This window comes from Acanthochromis polyacanthus, chromosome 17 (genome assembly GCF_021347895.1).
Source record: "Acanthochromis polyacanthus isolate Apoly-LR-REF ecotype Palm Island chromosome 17, KAUST_Apoly_ChrSc, whole genome shotgun sequence".
In the NCBI taxonomy this organism is placed as follows: domain Eukaryota; kingdom Metazoa; phylum Chordata; class Actinopteri; family Pomacentridae; genus Acanthochromis; species Acanthochromis polyacanthus.
In genome coordinates, this window is record NC_067129.1 from 12,305 (window position 1) to 29,653 (window position 17,349).

The 17,349-nt window shown below is 42.2% G+C and overlaps 1 protein-coding gene and 1 long non-coding RNA gene across 2 annotated transcripts; one reads left to right on the plus strand and one right to left on the minus strand.

The window, feature by feature from the left end:
- Nucleotides 1-1,296: 1,296 nt before the first annotated feature.
- LOC127530475 (40S ribosomal protein S14) lies at nucleotides 1,297-14,233 on the plus strand. The gene is made up of 5 exons (XM_051937223.1): nucleotides 1,297-1,372; nucleotides 9,487-9,641; nucleotides 9,720-9,881; nucleotides 13,255-13,331; nucleotides 14,130-14,233. Exons 2-5 carry the CDS (start codon nucleotides 9,493-9,495, stop codon nucleotides 14,195-14,197), a joined length of 456 nt encoding a protein of 151 aa, XP_051793183.1. The 5' UTR covers nucleotides 1,297-1,372; nucleotides 9,487-9,492; the 3' UTR covers nucleotides 14,198-14,233.
- Nucleotides 12,281-13,336, minus strand: LOC127530477 (uncharacterized). The gene is made up of 4 exons (XR_007937051.1): nucleotides 13,192-13,336; nucleotides 13,072-13,131; nucleotides 12,592-12,741; nucleotides 12,281-12,381 (listed from the first exon to the last, which is right to left on the minus strand). It is a non-coding gene; the product is annotated as an uncharacterized LOC127530477 (long non-coding RNA).
- Nucleotides 14,234-17,349: the final 3,116 nt, after the last annotated feature.

The following is a 17,349-nucleotide window of genomic DNA, read 5'->3' on the forward strand; positions in this document are numbered from 1 at the left end:
TAGGTGTTATGTGAGAGCTGACAGCTTCTGAGTTGTTCTACGGCTTGAATGTCAGCAGGAAACTAGACTGCATTTAAAGTCATGTTAGTTCTATTCTTCAGGTAATAAACCTTTAGTAGTGCCAGACATTAAATAAAACCCTGAAATAACATTTTAATCCTTTACTAAGTTCACAATAATATTATATTAGCACAATAAGAGGTTATTGGTGGATTTGTCAACTCCATCAGCTTACACGTCAACTCTGTAAGACAAGGAGCCTGACCGAGTGGACTTAAGGGCAAGTATTTCCCCTCCAAAACATGTATTGTACACTGCAGATAGCTGTTTTTTCCTCAGTTGCTAGCTGTCTCAATAACCTCACTAAAATACTGAAATTCAATCCACTGTGGTTTAAAAAAAAAACTAAAAATAACAGGAAGATGGTGTTGACATGGTCCAGCTGTGATCATAGAAATGTTGATCAAAAAGTTTAAACTTACCAGAGTAAGTGTGGTAATGTTGCATTCAGCACAGCCAGGAAGACAAAAAGAGGTCCTCAGGGATATGCTGACCATGCTGCTGCCTGATTCAATGAGGTTTATGAAAACATCTGATGGAGTCCACTGAAACTGAGGACACAACATCTTTTCATAGAAAATATTGTTTGACGTTCAATTCATGCATTGTTTTACATATTTGTAACCCTTCTTTTTCATTTGATATATATTCACAATTTTAAAGCTTTTAAATATTTTTGGGTGGCAGATCACTCTTGTGAACCCTTGCTGAGGACAAATACAATAACATGGACCTTCTAAAGACAGACCATATATTAAAGAAAATCCCCCCCCCAAAAAAAATTAAAATGACTGCAAAAAATAACTAAGTTAAAAACAGTTCCTTTAGATTTAACTTTGTAGGTGTGATAATCATGATGAATTTCTTGATTTTTAGTGTAAATTCTGTGTAGGACATGTTTGGTCCAACTCTCAATAATGAGTGACATACATATAACATTATATTTAAGATTATTTTTAAAAACATTTTCTTCATTAATTTTATATATAATAAATAATAAAGAAAATGTAAATAAAATAATAAAAACATTTGAACAATAAAACTAGACAGTTTTAAGTCGAATTAAATATTAAAAGGTCAAGTATAATACAATAATAAAATTAATCATTAAACAAGTTAAATGAGCTTAAATATTAAATACAAACAATCTAAACTGTGATCTAGTGACGCTGTTTGCGGTAGTGGCCACGTGGCGGCAGCACCTCTCCTTCTTCTTCGTCTCTTCTTCTTCGTTGACTTTTTCTCTCTCTTCTGCCCCGGAAGCGGAAGTTCCTTCCTTTCTTGTTTCTGCCCGCTATAGAGACGCTCACAGGTGAGTTCTGTCTGATTTTAATCCGCCTTAAATCTGTTTTCCAGGAGACCATCTGCTCATCTTACCTGTGGGTTCTGATTCTGAGACGCTGTTTCATGCTGATGTGTTTAAAATTATTTCTCTGTTCGGACGTTAATGCCAGTTTTTAGACGTTTCTCTGTCATTCGTTCAGCTTCCGCCATCTTACCTCCGAGCGGAGAGTCCGGGAGCGAAAAATGTTTGTTTATGCAGTAAAACCATTTTTATTAATTCAGTGAAACTCGTTTAAATACGTCACTCAGGTGTTTGCGCAGTCTGAGGTGAATCTGCAGGTAAAAAGTGGTCAGGAAAAGACTCGGTGGTGCGTAGAAGCTAACAAGCTAATATTAGCATCCCGGTAGCTCTTTCTCCGGTAACGTTTCAAATCCTCCGGTTTGTGTTCACACTCTGAGCTTCTTCAGATTCACTCCACGGACTCAGAAGCGCGTCTTTCACCGGCGGTACCTGGTTCAAATCGCTTATTGTTCCGTGTTGATGCTTCATCCGCCATGTGACCGGTCAGACCCCCGGGTTCCATTATCGGACAGGACCCACGTTTCTGAACGAGGCTCTAAAAGTTAGAAAGGAGGAAAATTATGGGCTGTTTAAGGGTTAGAGGTTTCTGTAAGGTTTGTGTTCGGGTTAGTTACAGGTTTATGTAAGGGTTGTTTTTAGGTTAGTTAATAGTATGTTTTCTGGTTAGTTACAGGTTTATGTAAGGGTTGTTTTTAGGTTGGGCTTAGATTGTTTCAGAGTTTGAAGCTGCATCTTTACACCAGATCAATCCTCTGATTATCGGTTTCATCTCAGCTGATCGATGAAAAGACTCCTTCTGATCTGAGCTCAGTTTGAGGCTCTGGTTCAGTTTCTTCGTCCTGTTTCAGAGCTTCTCACTTTAATTTATTGATTAACGAGCAGAGTGTTTCCTATCAGAGCTGATCGATCGTCTATCAATAAATCTGGCTGGATGAAGGTCAGAGATCCAGAGTTAGAACCGTCCAGCTTTTATTCTGTAAACTCATCCAGAGTTAGAAGCAGAAAGCTTTTATTCTGTAAAGTCTATCTAAGAGCCCTGTAATGTTAAATTTCTCCTTTGTGAGATTAATAAAATCTATCTTATCTTAAACTCAGAAACCAGTCGGTGATCCAAACGTCTCAGACGGTTGTTCAGATTTTTTCCTGCTGGACGCTTTAATGAAGTTTATTAGGACTGAATGGATGTTAAAATGACTGTTAATATTCTAAATGTTGTGGTGTTTTATAGTTAAAAAATTCATGTCGTCTGCATTTTGCTTCTTTCTGTTGTAAAAAAGATGCATTAATTATCTAAATGCACGTTTATTCTGGTGGTAAGGGTTGTTTAAGGTTGTTTAAGGGTTTAAGTCTTATTTATGGGCACTTTTTTAGAACACTTAATGGTAGTTTTGAGGTTAGTTAAGGATGTGTTTAAGGGTTATTTTCAGGTTGTTTCTTAGTTGGTTAAAGGTTTACAAAAGGATTGCTTTCAGGTGAGTTAAGGGTTTGTTTCAGTTTTTTTTCAGGTTATTTGAGGATTTTTTAAGGGGTGTTTTCAGGTTGCTGAAGTGCTATTTTAGGGTTGTTTTCTGGTTTATTAAGGTTTGTTTCAGGGTGTTTTTTCAGGTTGTTTGAGGGTTATTTATAGGGGTGAGTATTGGCAAGCCCCTCACGATACGATACGTATCACGATACTTGGGTCACGATATGATAGTATCACGATATATCCCGATATCCCAATATTGCGATATTACCATAATTAACTTGAAATTTTTAAATGGAGATGAAAACACATGTTGCTGTATATGTATATCAGATTACATTGATCAGTGTACAAATTGAGTCCAAACTGTTTGATTCAAAATATTAGCATTTTATGTATTTATGTACTCTTTTCCATGCCTCCTTACCTTACCAGCTGGACCAACTGGGCAAAAATAGGAGTATATGTTGGATGATTTGCAGCACAATACATAAATTTGTAGGCAACAATAAAACAAAAAAATTATTTGGTATTGTTGAACAGTAACTACAGCAACATATACAGTGCAAAGCAAGTTGTTTGAACAACAATGGGCATGAAGATAGCAGTAATCTGTTTCTATAGAATTAAGGCACATTTTAAAGACAAAGGTACCATTAGTTCTTATAAAAGCAACATCAATCATAGTTTTACAGTATGCTAACAGTTCAAGTAAAATGAGCTCTAAGCTTTGTGCTTTGAATTGATAAAGAACTGCAACATGTTTAGTGTTAAAATACTATCACACTTTAGTGTTTTGTGGTCTGAAACACTGGCAATGCATATGCAGATGTTTTTTCAGCTTTGTGTAGAGCCCATTTCATGAGTGAAAAAATACAGCAATCTGTATAAACCATACTTTTTTATATATATATAAAAATAAAAAAGAGGATTGATACAGTGATAGATGATCACATTTAACCTCTCAGAAAACAAGATGCTAGATGTAAAACTCATGACTGTAATAAATTCAGTGCTATTAAAATTGTGTAACTTTATGTTTGGATTTTGAACAGCAGTGTTTAACAGTAAAATATTTACTGTCCATGTTGGACACTTGGTGTTACAAACATCACCTGACTTGAAAAGTCCATGGACACTAACCAGTGGGAACTATACACATTTTGATAAATGAATTGGCCTAGTACTTGTACTTTACTTCTTTTGTTTTTAGATTTTTGTTTAGAAAAAGAATCTGATCAAGGTGATCAGGGGTAAGTACACTCCTCTGTGCGGTGATAATGTCCCCCGCAGTCGAGAAAACTCTCTCAGAGGAGACACTTGTCCCAGGGATGCACAAATACCTCTTTGCAAGGTTTGACAGGAGGGGAAAATCGCATTCATGCTCTTTCCACCAGTTCAGTGGATTGGACCCTTTGATAATTGGCATCGGAGCAGTGTCCTTGAATCTTGCCATCTCCTCCTGTGCCTGGTTCTCTGGTGTCTTCACCTTCTTTGCAGCCCCTGGAACAGTGTCACAAAAAAAGCAAATTCTGAACAAATGTTGCTCTGCTTAGTGAGGCCCAAATATTCAACTGAACAGAAATAAAACTATTTTTTGACATTTAAATTTCCTCCACTAACCTGAAGCATATGTTTGACCAAGAAGGTCAGCAAGGCCACAAGAATCCCTGGATCTCTTCTTAGATGTGGACATGGCTGCAAAGGATCTTGACTGCTTAAGATCCTCCTCCTCAGGATCTTGACTGCTCCCTTCATCCTTGACATCTAGTACCTCTGGCCCTGCATCCTCATGTTCCTCTTCTCCATCAGCCTGAGTCTCTGCCTTCACTGTCTCATCTTCTTCAGTTCCTCTCTGCTGAAAAACGACATTAGATGAAATTTAGTTAATTATATAAGCCCAAATGCATTAAATGACAGTTAAATAATAATATCTGTTGTTCATGGATCAGAAATGTTTACTAACATTCACCACTGTTAAATTTCTGCACTTTTAAAAATATTTCTATAATATTTATACTGTGCCAGAGGCCTCTTTATGAAAAATAATGAAAGACTATGTGAAAACAGTCTAATGTTTAATCAAATTATTTAGCTTACCTGAAATAGCTCCTCGATCCTTGCGGTCTCTGTGATGACTCTATCATAGACGGCCTGGCGTTCATCCTCAGACAGAAAAGGCAAGGCCTTAAATCTGGGATCCAGAGCTGCACAAACATGAAGTGTCTCCCTCTGCTCATCTAAGTACCTCTTCTTAAGATCCTGGCATATGACAGATTTGATCTCTTTTGTCATATTAGAGTCACTTGGGCTCTCCTGGAGTTTTTCAATCAGCTGGGCATGGACTGGTGCAACTGCTGACAATGTTGGAGATTTCTCTTCTTCCATGGCGACAGTGGCAATCTTCATGGGCTTCATAGCATAGACTACTTCTTCTGCAGCTGTAATGTCGGCCTCGCTTAGAGTGCTGATGTCTCTTTCATTCTTTCTCACCTCATTTGAGAGGAGGGCAGCAGTGACGGCTGGCTGTTGCTCGAGGAAGCGCTGGAGCATGTCATGTGCGCTATTCCATCTGGTGACAACGTCAGTCTGAAGTTTGTGCTGTTGCAGATTCCACAGCTTTTGTTTTTCTTTCAGTACGTGGCTGGCAATGGTGCTGCGTCTGAAAAAACTGGTAATGCGTCTCACTCTTCCCAGCAAGCGCTGGACGGCGGGCAACTTTAGTGCGCGCTGGGAAGCTAAATTGAGGGTGTGCGCGAAGCATTTAAAATGCATCATACCGGCTAGCTCTGCTGCGATGCTCATGTTTGATGCGTTGTCTGTGACGATGACTGGGTCCTTATCTTGTAGGCCCCATTCCTCTATTGCCCTTTACCGTAAATCCACGATGTTATTGTTGTAAATCAGATGTTAATGTTATTGCCGGTGTGGCTCTCATGCATTGCTCTCGTCTGCAAAACATGCGTAACCATTTCCCAGTCGTTGGAGATGTGGTGAGATGTTATGGTAATGTACAACTCGGTAGCTCTGGACGTCCAACCGTCACAAGTCAGGGCAACTCTCTGCGCAGCGTTCAGCGACGTTTTCACCGCTTTCTTTACCTGGTCGTACATTTTGGGCACAGCTGTATCCACAATGTGGACGCGCTGCGGGATCTTGTAACGCGGCTCCAATGTATGAAGCATCCACCTGAAGCCAGTGTTTTCAACCACACTGTACGGGCGCAAATCTTTACAAATAAAATGCACAATTGACTCTGTGATGCGCTGAGCTCGAGGTGAGGTAAATGGAAGAAAGTTATCCAGCGTAGTTTGGTTTGGTTCAGGACTCTTAGGGAGCTGCTTCTGTGCCAGTACCTCAGCATGATGTCTTGCTAGGTGAGTTCGCAAGTTTGTCGTGTTCCCACAGTATTTCACGGCAGCCAGACAAAGCTTGCAAACAGCGTTTTCTTTGTCTAACTCGGTTTTACTTCCATGTACAAATCTGAAGCCAAAGTACTTCCAAACGTCGGCTTTATACTGTGAAGGCGTCGTGATATTGTTAGCCATATTTCCATATACTTTATCCACTAAGCGCGCCTCAACTGCAGGAATGCCACTACTCCGCACAGATACTCTTCCGCGCCCTCTGCTGGAGTGGAGATGCGGAAGTCTCACTGTATTTACAAGACGTCGGAAACACAAATCATTGCTTTCATTAAAAATCGATACTAGGAGCTGAAAAATCAATATTGTATTGGGTGGCATAGTATCGGGATATATCGCCATATCGATATTTTTTTGCACCCCTAGTTATTTAAGGGTTTGCTAAGTCTTCAGGGCTTAAAGTTTTCCGGCGCATGGAAGTGTACCTTTTTTTTTTTAAGCAACAATTTTATTGAAATTTTAGAACAATGTAACAGTTAAAGACATATACATGGACACAATCAGAAAGAGACGGAGAAAAAAATACAATTAAAGCAAAAGAAAGATTTACAATAAAATAACATAGGACATTAAGTACCCCATTTCCATATCATGTTCATTTCAACTTATTATTCTTTGTCCACCTGCCAAAGTCCATTAAATTTAAATCCAGTCTCAATCTGGATGAGTATGTCCAGTGGTTGTATTTGGTCCAGAGGGCTTCCAATTAAAATAAGAAAATCCGGAAGTGTACCATTTAAAAAATTATTTTATTATGCATATAAAATAAAAAACACTCACTACAACACTGACAAAAGTCCTTGAGTGTTCGACCAATACTGTTGAAGCATTGCCTGAGTACAGTTCAACCAAACACTATATCAACCAATTAAAAGTAGACGGGGGCGGGCCTTTTTGCATGTCGAGGTGTGTTTTGTGACTGCACCTGTGAGCGCCTCCTTTTGCTGCTGGTTCGTTCACTTCACCGCTAACATGGAGCGTAGCTTTCTGAAACCGGGAGAGGACACTTCACTTGTGGACAGTGGAGTTAAAAATAAGTGGCGCTGGGCGTGGATGGAAGAGGTGGGCAGCGGTGGAAAGCCTTTTGGAAGCTGGTGCAGAAAACTTGTGGAGGCAGGAGCTAGCTTCTGCGTTCTCTGCTCAAGGAAGCTAATATACGCAACAAGCGGCAAAAAGATTTTTCTCCTCCATGAGCTTGGCCCTGGTCATATCACAGCTGTCCATGCTCTGCATCACACAACAACGATACCTGGAGCGACCGCCACCGCTGAGGCCCCGCCCCAATCACTGATCGCTTATGTGACCTTAAAGTCCGTATACGTTCCTTCATTGCTGAACACGATTTGTCGTTCAGAATAGCCCAACCACTCGTACGCCTTTGCAGAAAAGTAGCAGAGGACAAAACCGCTTTGGTAAGACTGTCTGTTTGAAATCAGCAGGCCAGCTGTGCTAATACCAACGGTACAGCCCCATACTTCAAGAAATGTCTGTGAGAGAAGCTTAAAGCAGGAACATTTTCTCTCAACATGAAGCCTCCACTCAGAGCATGGACAAAATTCTTAATATTCTGATTAGACATTATGATGACGAGACGAATAACGTTACTACTGTGCATTTGGCACGTCGAAAAGTAAACATGGTGAATGCCTCTGCGTTAAAGGAGGACGTTAATGACGTCCTACTATCGTATGGATTTAAGTGGAATCAAGTTATCAGCATTTTGCTGGACAACTGTGCTGTGATGAGAGGAAAGAGGAACGGCCTGGAAACCCAGCGACACAGAGAAATCCCTTTGTCCTTGACATGTCTGGTGACACGGTGCACATGGTCTCCAATGCTGCTAAAGCAACGTGAGCGTTTTTGGCTCTGAAGTTGAAGATCTCGCCTCACACCTGTACTATGACACTGAAAAGTCACCAAAGTAAAATAAAAAGTAAAGCATTTAGCCTCTAGTTCAAAAACATCAAGTAAAAATTGTGCCTTATGAAGGAAAGCAGAGTTTTGTAGCAGTTTGGTTGTGGTTGGTGTTTGGAGTTCTTGTTAAATCTACTGAGGAGATAAAAATTATTAAAAGTTATTAATAATACATGTACTTGATTTTCATGATTTTTTTTCCCCTTTACACTAAAATAAATCTTTGCAATTATAGTGATGTGGTATTGAAACATCAACACAAAAAAATCTGACTTGGGGCACTTTCTAAAATGTCTTGGCCAAGTAAGGTTTTACATTTGAGCAACAATAAAATAGTGGGATCATAATGGACATTATTTCCACCAGATGACCTCATATTTGCTCTGAATTAACCCTTTAAGCTTCAGTGTACCGCCGGCGGTACACCTACTAATTTGCATAGGAATTTCAAGAATGTCCGACGGCTGCAAACGCGATTATACAAACACTATACGCCGATGGAAAGCTTAGATTCTCATGAATCCGCCGGTATAAACCACTTTCAGATGTGATTACCACAGCGGGTGAGAAAAACACATTTGTCCGACAAAAACAAATATCCATCCATCCGTTCTCTGTACACAGCTTCAACGCACACAGCGCGACTCACATTTCCGGGTTTATTATTACACACACAAAAAAAGATTCCACAAAAAACGGCCATAATCCAACCTTTTACATCCAGACGAAACAAGCCAGTAAACTATTTTGTCCAAAACATGTCCTGAAGTCGGTATAAAATCCACGAATCGGTCCTTTTCAAGGAAATGCACCTCGTGATGCCCATCCAATATTCCCCGTATTTTTCGTAATTTTTTTTATTTAAAAATAGAATATTAGCGATTTTTTTGTACTGAAAACGGCTGGAATTGACTGAAGCTTAAAGGGTTAATAGAATCTCATATATATTGTGTTTTAGTGAGTTTTAAAACACATTTAAATACGTTTATTGACACTATAAATTGGATCTTAGAAGCTCAGGCTCAGGATTTTTTCTCACTTTAAGCCCTGAGTCTTATTCATGTCTGCTTTTTAGAATATTTAATGGTAGTTTTCAGTTAATTGTAATTTAAGGGTGTCTTTAAAGGTTGTTTAAGGATTTTTTTTTAAAATCATGTGTTAGTCTGTTTTACACTGAGACTGCAGCAGAAGATGGCTCCTGGTAAAGGGAAGGTTATTTCATGGTTATTTCATGGTTTTGTTGCTAACGTCTCCTGCAGCAGAAGATGGCTCCTCGTAAAGGAAAGGAGAAGAAGGAGGAGCAGGTGATCAGTCTGGGTCCTCAGGTGGCTGAAGGAGAGAACGTCTTCGGAGTGTGCCACATCTTCGCCTCCTTCAACGACACCTTCGTCCACGTCACCGACCTGTCCGGGAAGTACGTCTCCGTCCCGCCGCACGCCTCCCACCCCCCGCCTCGCTCCCATTGGTCTAACCGCTGTCTGTCTGTTTCCAGGGAAACCATCTGCCGTGTGACCGGAGGGATGAAGGTGAAGGCGGACCGAGACGAGTCGTCTCCGTACGCCGCCATGCTGGCCGCTCAGGACGTCGCTCAGCGCTGCAAAGAGCTGGGAATCACAGCGCTGCACATCAAGCTGAGGGCCACCGGGGGCAACAGGTACCCGTCTGTCTGTCTGTCTGTCTGTCTGTCTGTCTGTCTGTCTGTCTGTCTGTCTGTCTGTCTGTCTGTCTGTCTGTCTGTCTGTCTGTCTGTCTGTCCGTCCGTCCGTTTACCTGTCTGTCTGTCTGTTTATCTGTCTGTCTGTCTGTCTGTTTACCTGTCTGTCTGTCTGTCTGTCTACCCGTCTGTCTGTCTGTTTACCTGTCTGTCTGTCCGTCCGTCCGTCTGTCTACCCGTCTGTCTGTTTACCTGTCTGTCTGTCCGTCCGTCCGTCCGTCTAGTGTTGTCACGATACTGGATTTCTAACTTCGATATTGATATTTTGAAAAAAAATCGATATTTGATACGATTTTCGATACCATGCAACCATAAGATCTGTCCAAAATGTTTTCTTTTTATTTAAAGAAAATGACAGAACAAACGGTAGTGCACGTTTTCACATTTCATTCAGTCTATTTAGTCCTTAGTAGTACAAATAAAATGTCAAAAAATCAAATAAAAGATGTGCAGTCTGTCAGTTCCAACTATAATACAGCAGCAAGTTCAGTATGTTTAATGACTGAAGATTTCACACAAATCCCTGAAGCTCCAATTCAAAACAAATACAAAAAGCCTGAGTCACACACTTAAGGCAGGCCAGGCATTTAAGTTCAAGTAAAAATAAAAGCAGCACAGTCTTCTCTTTTCAAGTAACAGTCAAGTGCAAGTAGTAGACTACAAAAACTATGAACTGTCTGGACTCTGGAACTGGAGTGATACTGATGATAACTATTCTCTCTCACAACAACAGTATGTGCAATTTGTGCATGCAATGCAATAATAATTAAGGAATGAAACATGGAGGTAGTGTGCTTCTCACAGTAGTGTTCAGAAGCCTCAGATTGTCACACATTCAAAAGGCAGTTATGGCACTTTTTACAGAAACTGAAAAAACAGAGAAAAGGAAATCAGTGCAATCTGAAGCATTTTTAAATTCAAGTACAAAAACTTCTGTAGCTACGAGCTACATTTACTTTTGCTTTCCTTCTGACCCTCTCAGATTTTTAGCTATGAACACCAACATGTCAGTGTGCTGCTCTGTAAGTTGATGAGCCCAGATGTACTAAACACACACTCTGATGCTACACTTGAAGCAGAGATACACAAATACTTCTTAGCAAAGTGGGCAAGGTCAGGTAACAATTGATCATTTTCTCCCCACCATTCGAGTGGGTCCTTTGTTTTTTCTTCAGGGATTCTTTCATACATCATGAACTCTTTGGAGTCCTACAGTGGCTTCCTCCTCATCTATGACATCATGACGTTTTTTTTCCCCTTTGGCTGTCCGTGTTCATCGGGTTCATAACCGAAATATTTCCACACAGCGCTTCTGGTGTCAATTAAAACGGGTGGGAAGGTCCTGCACATGCCATTGCCGTCTTGATGAGCCAGCGTTTACACACCGCAAAAACAGAAAAATAGTAGCGAGCGAGTCACGAGCACTTAGCATGCAGCAGCAGCAGCACTCACATGGAGCGTGGGGACGGGGGCGGGGCCACAGGCAGCGTGTGTACGGGTGGGGCTGCTTAGCAACCAACGGGAGAGCTACAAACTGAGTATATGGGAAAATTCATATTGAATCCTTTTTAGTTCAGAATTATTGATATTTATCGATAAATCGATATTTTTGACAACACTACGTCTGTCTTTCTACCCATCTGTCTGTCTGTCTGTCTGTCTGTCTGTCTGCTCACCTGTCTTTTTTCAGGTTGTGTTCACATTAAGGGTTGTTGTCAGGTTATTTAATCCTCCTGTTGTCTTCCTTTATGGGCACCAAAAAATTGTGTTTCTTGTCTGAAAAAAGTCCTAAAATTTTGCAAAATATTCCCCAAATTCTAAAAATTTGCAAAACCTTCAGGAAGAAAGTTCCAATAATTTCTTAAGTTTCCCTTAAAGGTTTTATTTTTTTTAAAAATCCCCCAAATTTGACAAGAAAAGTGTTGTAAATGTTTTCAAAAAATGAGAAAAATCTTCCAAAAAAAGTCCTAAAAAATATCCAAAGTGATTCCATACGTATCGGTGAAACTTCTGTTTTCTTTAAGAACATTCACACAAAAATCTACCAAAATTCAGCAAAATTAGCTGGATTTTGGTTGGTTTTTATGTGAATGTTCTTAAGAAACATTCTTAACTTCTATTTTTTTTACACCAAAAAATGTTCAAAAATTAACCAAAAATGTTGAAAATGTGACTTCAGAAGTTTCACTGTGGAGATGTGTATTTTTTTCACATTTTCAAACTTTTAAACGGCTCAGTTTGACCTGCAGGACGACAGGAGGGTTAATGGTGGCATTAGGAGGGCATTTACCTGTCCAGGTGAGGCTAGCAGGGCGTTTACCTGTCCAGGTGAGGCTAGCAGGGCGTTTACCTGCCCAGGTGAGGCTAGCAGGGCGTTTACCTGCCCAGGTGAGGCTAGCAGGGCGTTTACCTGCCCAGGTGAGGCTAGCAGGGCGTTTACCTGCCCAGGTGAGGCTAGCAGGGCGTTTACCTGTCCAGGTGAGGCTAGCAGAGCGTTTACCTGCCCAGGTGAGGCTAGCAGGGCGTTTACCTGTCCAGACGAGGCTAGCAGAGCGTTTACCTGTGCAGACGAGGCTAGCAGAGCGTTTACCTGTCCAGGTGAGGCTAGCAGAGCGTTTACCTGCCCAGGTGAGGCTAGCAGAGCGTTTACCTGTCCAGGTGAGGCTAGCAGAGCGTTTACCTGCCCAGGTGAGGCTAGCAGGGCGTTTACCTGTCCAGACGAGGCTAGCAGAGCGTTTACCTGTCCAGGTGAGGCTAGCAGAGCGTTTACCTGCCCAGGTGAGGCTAGCAGGGCGTTTACCTGTCCAGACGAGGCTAGCAGAGCGTTTACCTGTCCAGGTGAGGCAAGCAGAGCGTTTACCTGTCCAGGTGAGGCTAGCAGAGCGTTTACCTGCCCAGGTGAGGCTAGCAGGGCGTTTACCTGTCCAGACGAGGCTAGCAGAGCGTTTACCTGTCCAGGTGAGGCTAGCAGGGCGTTTACCTGTCCAGACGAGGCTAGCAGAGCGTTTACCTGTCCAGGTGAGGGTAGCAGGGCGTTTACCTGTCCAGACGAGGCTAGCAGAGCGTTTACCTGTCCAGACGAGGCTAGCAGAGCGTTTACCTGTCCAGACGAGGCTAGCAGGGCGTTTACCTGTCCAGGTGAGGCTAGCAGAGCGTTTACCTGTCCAGGTGAGGCTAGCAGGGCGTTTACCTGTCCAGGTGAGGCTAGCAGAGCGTTTACCTGTCCAGACGAGGCTAGCAGAGCGTTTACCTGTCCAGACGAGGCTAGCAGAGCGTTTACCTGTCCAGGTAACTGACTCTCTGTTTGTTGCAGGACGAAGACTCCTGGTCCTGGAGCTCAGTCGGCTCTCAGAGCTTTGGCTCGATCTGGGATGAAGATCGGACGCATCGGTAGGTGGAGATCCTGCAGAGCTTCTTCAGAGGAACATCGTTTATGGATCAGTTCCAGCAAACGGAAAACAAACATAGATAGAACCAGTTTAACCGTCATGTTTGGTCTGATCACAGCTGGAGTTTAGATCCAATCACAGGTCAGGATCAATCTGCTCTGAGTCACAGCATTCCAGATGTGGAGTCTCAGCTCCTGTTAGCATGTTTCAGAGTCTGTTCTATTGACAGGATTAAGGACTGAATGATCCAGAGTTCTAACAGTTTCATTCTGTTTTCTGTGTGGCCTTCAGACCAGCAGCAGGTTTTAGGATGAAATGGTTTAATGTCAAACATTTGCTCTTGAATCTGGCACAAGTTTAGGTTTTAAAGTGACAAACATCCATTTATTGGTCTGAGTTCCAAAACAAAACCTGGAAAACCACTAAACATGAAGCGTGTAGCGGCTGTAATGTCTAAACGTCTGTAGCAGCATGAGACGTGTTGGTTTTTACTGTAAAATACCAGGACAGACGTCAGTCACTAACGTCTCATAAGAGGACATAAAGACTAGTTCCATCATAAGCCTTACAGAACATGTCTGAGTCTCTTCAGGTTCTGCTTCCAGAGCTGCAGGATGTAGATTAAAAACATCTGATCGTTTCCATCCTGATGATTCATAGAAACCTTTAATATTTAAACCGATCAGCTGAGTAAAAGCTGCAGCATTTAGAGTCTAGAAAACTAAAGAAGCTCAAAGCTTTTGTTCATGAGATGCAGAAGAATCTGACCAAACTGGTGTTTTTCTGTTTCTGCTTCCAGAGGACGTCACTCCCATCCCGTCAGACTCCACCAGGAGGAAGGGCGGCCGCCGTGGTCGCCGTCTGTAAACTGTAACACGGATGATCAATAAAACGTTAAAGTCACCACCGATTCCGAGTCTCTGTTCACCTGGATACAGCTGATCAGTACAGCTGATCAGTACGTAAATACTTCCGTTTACTTTGTGAAAATACAGGCTGGAACGGCTGGAGAAAAGTGTCAGGTGTGATAGAAGAGTTTCAGCTAAAATGAAAGGAAAGGTTTACAAAACTGTGGTGAGACCGGCCATGTTGTTTGGTCTGGAGACAGTGTCCCTGAGGAAAAGACAGGAGGCAGAGCTGGAGGTAGCAGAACTGAAGATGCTGAGGTTCTCTTTGGGAGTGACCAGGATGGATAGGATCAGGAATGAGGACATCAGAGGGACAGCACATGTTAGAGGCTTTGGAGATAAAGTCAGAGAGGCCAGACTGAGATGGTTCAGACATGTCCAGAGGAGAGAGAGTGAATATATTGGTAGAAGGATGCTGAGTTTCCCACTGCCAGGCAGGAGGCCTAGAGGAAGACCAAAGAGGAGGTTTATGGATGTGGTTAAAGAGGACATGAAGGTAGTTGGTGTGAGAGAAGAGGATGCAGCAGACAGGGTTAGATGGAGGCAATTGATTCACTGTGGGGACCTCTGAAGGGAAAAGAAGAAGAAGACTTTGTGAAAATACTAAAATATACATGAACTTGATTTCAGCTGTAGAGGGACAGTGAGACAGGAAGTTGATCCAGAATCTAGAATTTATTAAGCACTCAGGGATTATTTGATTTAAAGGCTTCATTTCATGTCAGAAACGCACTCTGGAGTAAAATGTTTATCGTCATGGTTAAAGCATGGTGGTCACAGCTTGATGGTCCTCAAAGATGTTTGTAGAACCCTTCAGATACTTCGACACGTGTTGCTGTTTCCCAGTGTAGCTCTTTCTTCAGATCAGTTTTGTTACTTACAATCTAACCGGATCAGATCTTGTACATGTGGTCTTTAGATCTTTCTGTCCTCTGCTGTCTCTGGATCACTAGATCAGTTGTTACTGAATGATTGTGTTCACATGGAGCTGATGTTGGTTTACAGACATGTCAGACCTTTCCTGTGTCTTTGTGATGGACCTTTGTTGGTTCATTTTTATATCTCCTTTCTGAGTGAAATCGGTGCTTAAGAAGAGTTCAAGCATCTCAGGATCTTTCATCTCAAACTTAGTTCTGAACATTTCCTTCTCACTGTGAGTGGATCTTCATGATGCTGCATTGATCAGATTATCAGCGTTGTCCTCTCATCGTCTGTTTTCTGTAGACACAGTGGTCAGCTGGGTTCATTTTCACTCAGAACCGTCTAACATGTTCCAGGTTCTTGACTCTTTTAGACCATCCAGTGACGTTAAGTTTGCAGACTGGTGTCTCACCTGTCTCCGTGTGTGCCAATGACGTCGGACCATCGGTCAAATCCGATTTGTGTACCAAAAGTCCGGTAAAACTTACTACATTACCGGTCTCATGTCCGGTGGAATTTTTTTCCTGTAAATCACCCTAAAGTCGCCGAGAATCACCAAGGGATAATGCAACATAGGGGGACAGCAATTTTGTATGATGACTTTATGTCACATGATCACGTCATGATTTCCGGCGCGCACAGAGTGATGTCCGGTGACAAGTACACAGGGATGGGATCAGCAAGTTCTGATTCCAGCGGAAAGTCGATGACGGGGGCGGGGGGGATGTGTGCGGCGGCGCAGCGACTTCCAATTGCTGGGCCGTTTACAATCGAACGACAGCTTGTTAACGTCATTAGCAAGCTATCGTTAACGTCGTTACCATCTCGCGTGAGTATCAGCGACAATAAAGTGTCCAAACTTGAAATGAAATCCGCGGGAAATTCCCATCCCTGAGTACAAATTCAAGTTTCTGCAGGAGTGTGTGAAAGTAGCGCCAAAACGAAGCTGAGAGCTGTTTTTCTGGTCAAATTGGACGTGTATGGTGAGTAATTCAATGGTAAAAGTGGATGGTGGAGGGTGTAGTGACGGTGACAGTGCATGTAGATGGTAATTTACCAGGTGTACAATGAGAGAGGGTGGATGCTGAGCTAGATTTGGCTGTTTCTATGACAGTATGGTAGGTTATTTCATGGATTATGGGATGTAATACCATAATCCATGGTATGGTATGCATAAAATATTCGGTCCAGTAAAAAATTACTGTTTACTGGTCCACGGTCCAGTAATAAATTGTGCCCATTCACGCAGACTGCTGTCTCTGAACTTGTAGTCCTTCTGGCTGTTTCATATACATGGAGATATGCTGCTTTAACGTCCATCTGACGTAGCTCTAAGTCAGATTGAACTGTGAGCTGCATTAGGGTTCGTACAGATGTTATCTTAGCAGCTGGAGAAGAAGTCTCATTGTCCTGCAGTCTGGCTAAAACCTTTGACAACATTTTGTTTCATCTGACTTTTCTCTGACCCACTTACCGAGCAGCATTTTTACCTCCTGGCAGTGTGGTCAGTGTAAAGGGTTCAGTCCATTTCTTCCTTCAGAGCCTGATGAGCTCACAGCTTCCTGAAGTGTTTGTGGTAGACTAAACATGGCTCTATAACAGTCAGAACCTTTTCTGTTCCACTAATATTCCACTTTATTCACACAGGATTAGTTCTACCTGTGCACCTCTGGTAGTTTGTGAATTACTCCAGGACGTCTGTTTCTCACAGTTCATTCACACGGGATAAGTGGAGTCTGTGTTTTATTCACGTTTCCTGACATTACAGCCTGGATATGATGTCAGATGTGTGCAGGCTGAAACATCCTCTGTGATCACGTCCATGTGCAAAGAGGTCGACCGCTGCTCAGAAAAACAGACAGCGGTCCCATAAATACACTTTAAAACCCTGTTACAGGGTCACGTTAGGTTTGGACAGAAAAACCACTCGGTTAGGTTCATGGAAAGCTTGTAGTTCAGGTTAAAATTACCTCTTTTAACGTGGTGTGTAGTCATGGCAACAGTAAACGTGTCTACAGCAGCAGTGTTGCCGGGGTAACGGCCGTCAGGGTGTTTGGATTCAGCCTGTTGATAGATAAGCTTACTGCACGTCGTCCATCTGGTTGGTCTGATGTTTCTGTGATGCTCCACAGGCCTGCTGCATTTCAACCTCAGATGCTGTCAGTAATTTCCACTGCAGCCTCCAGAATT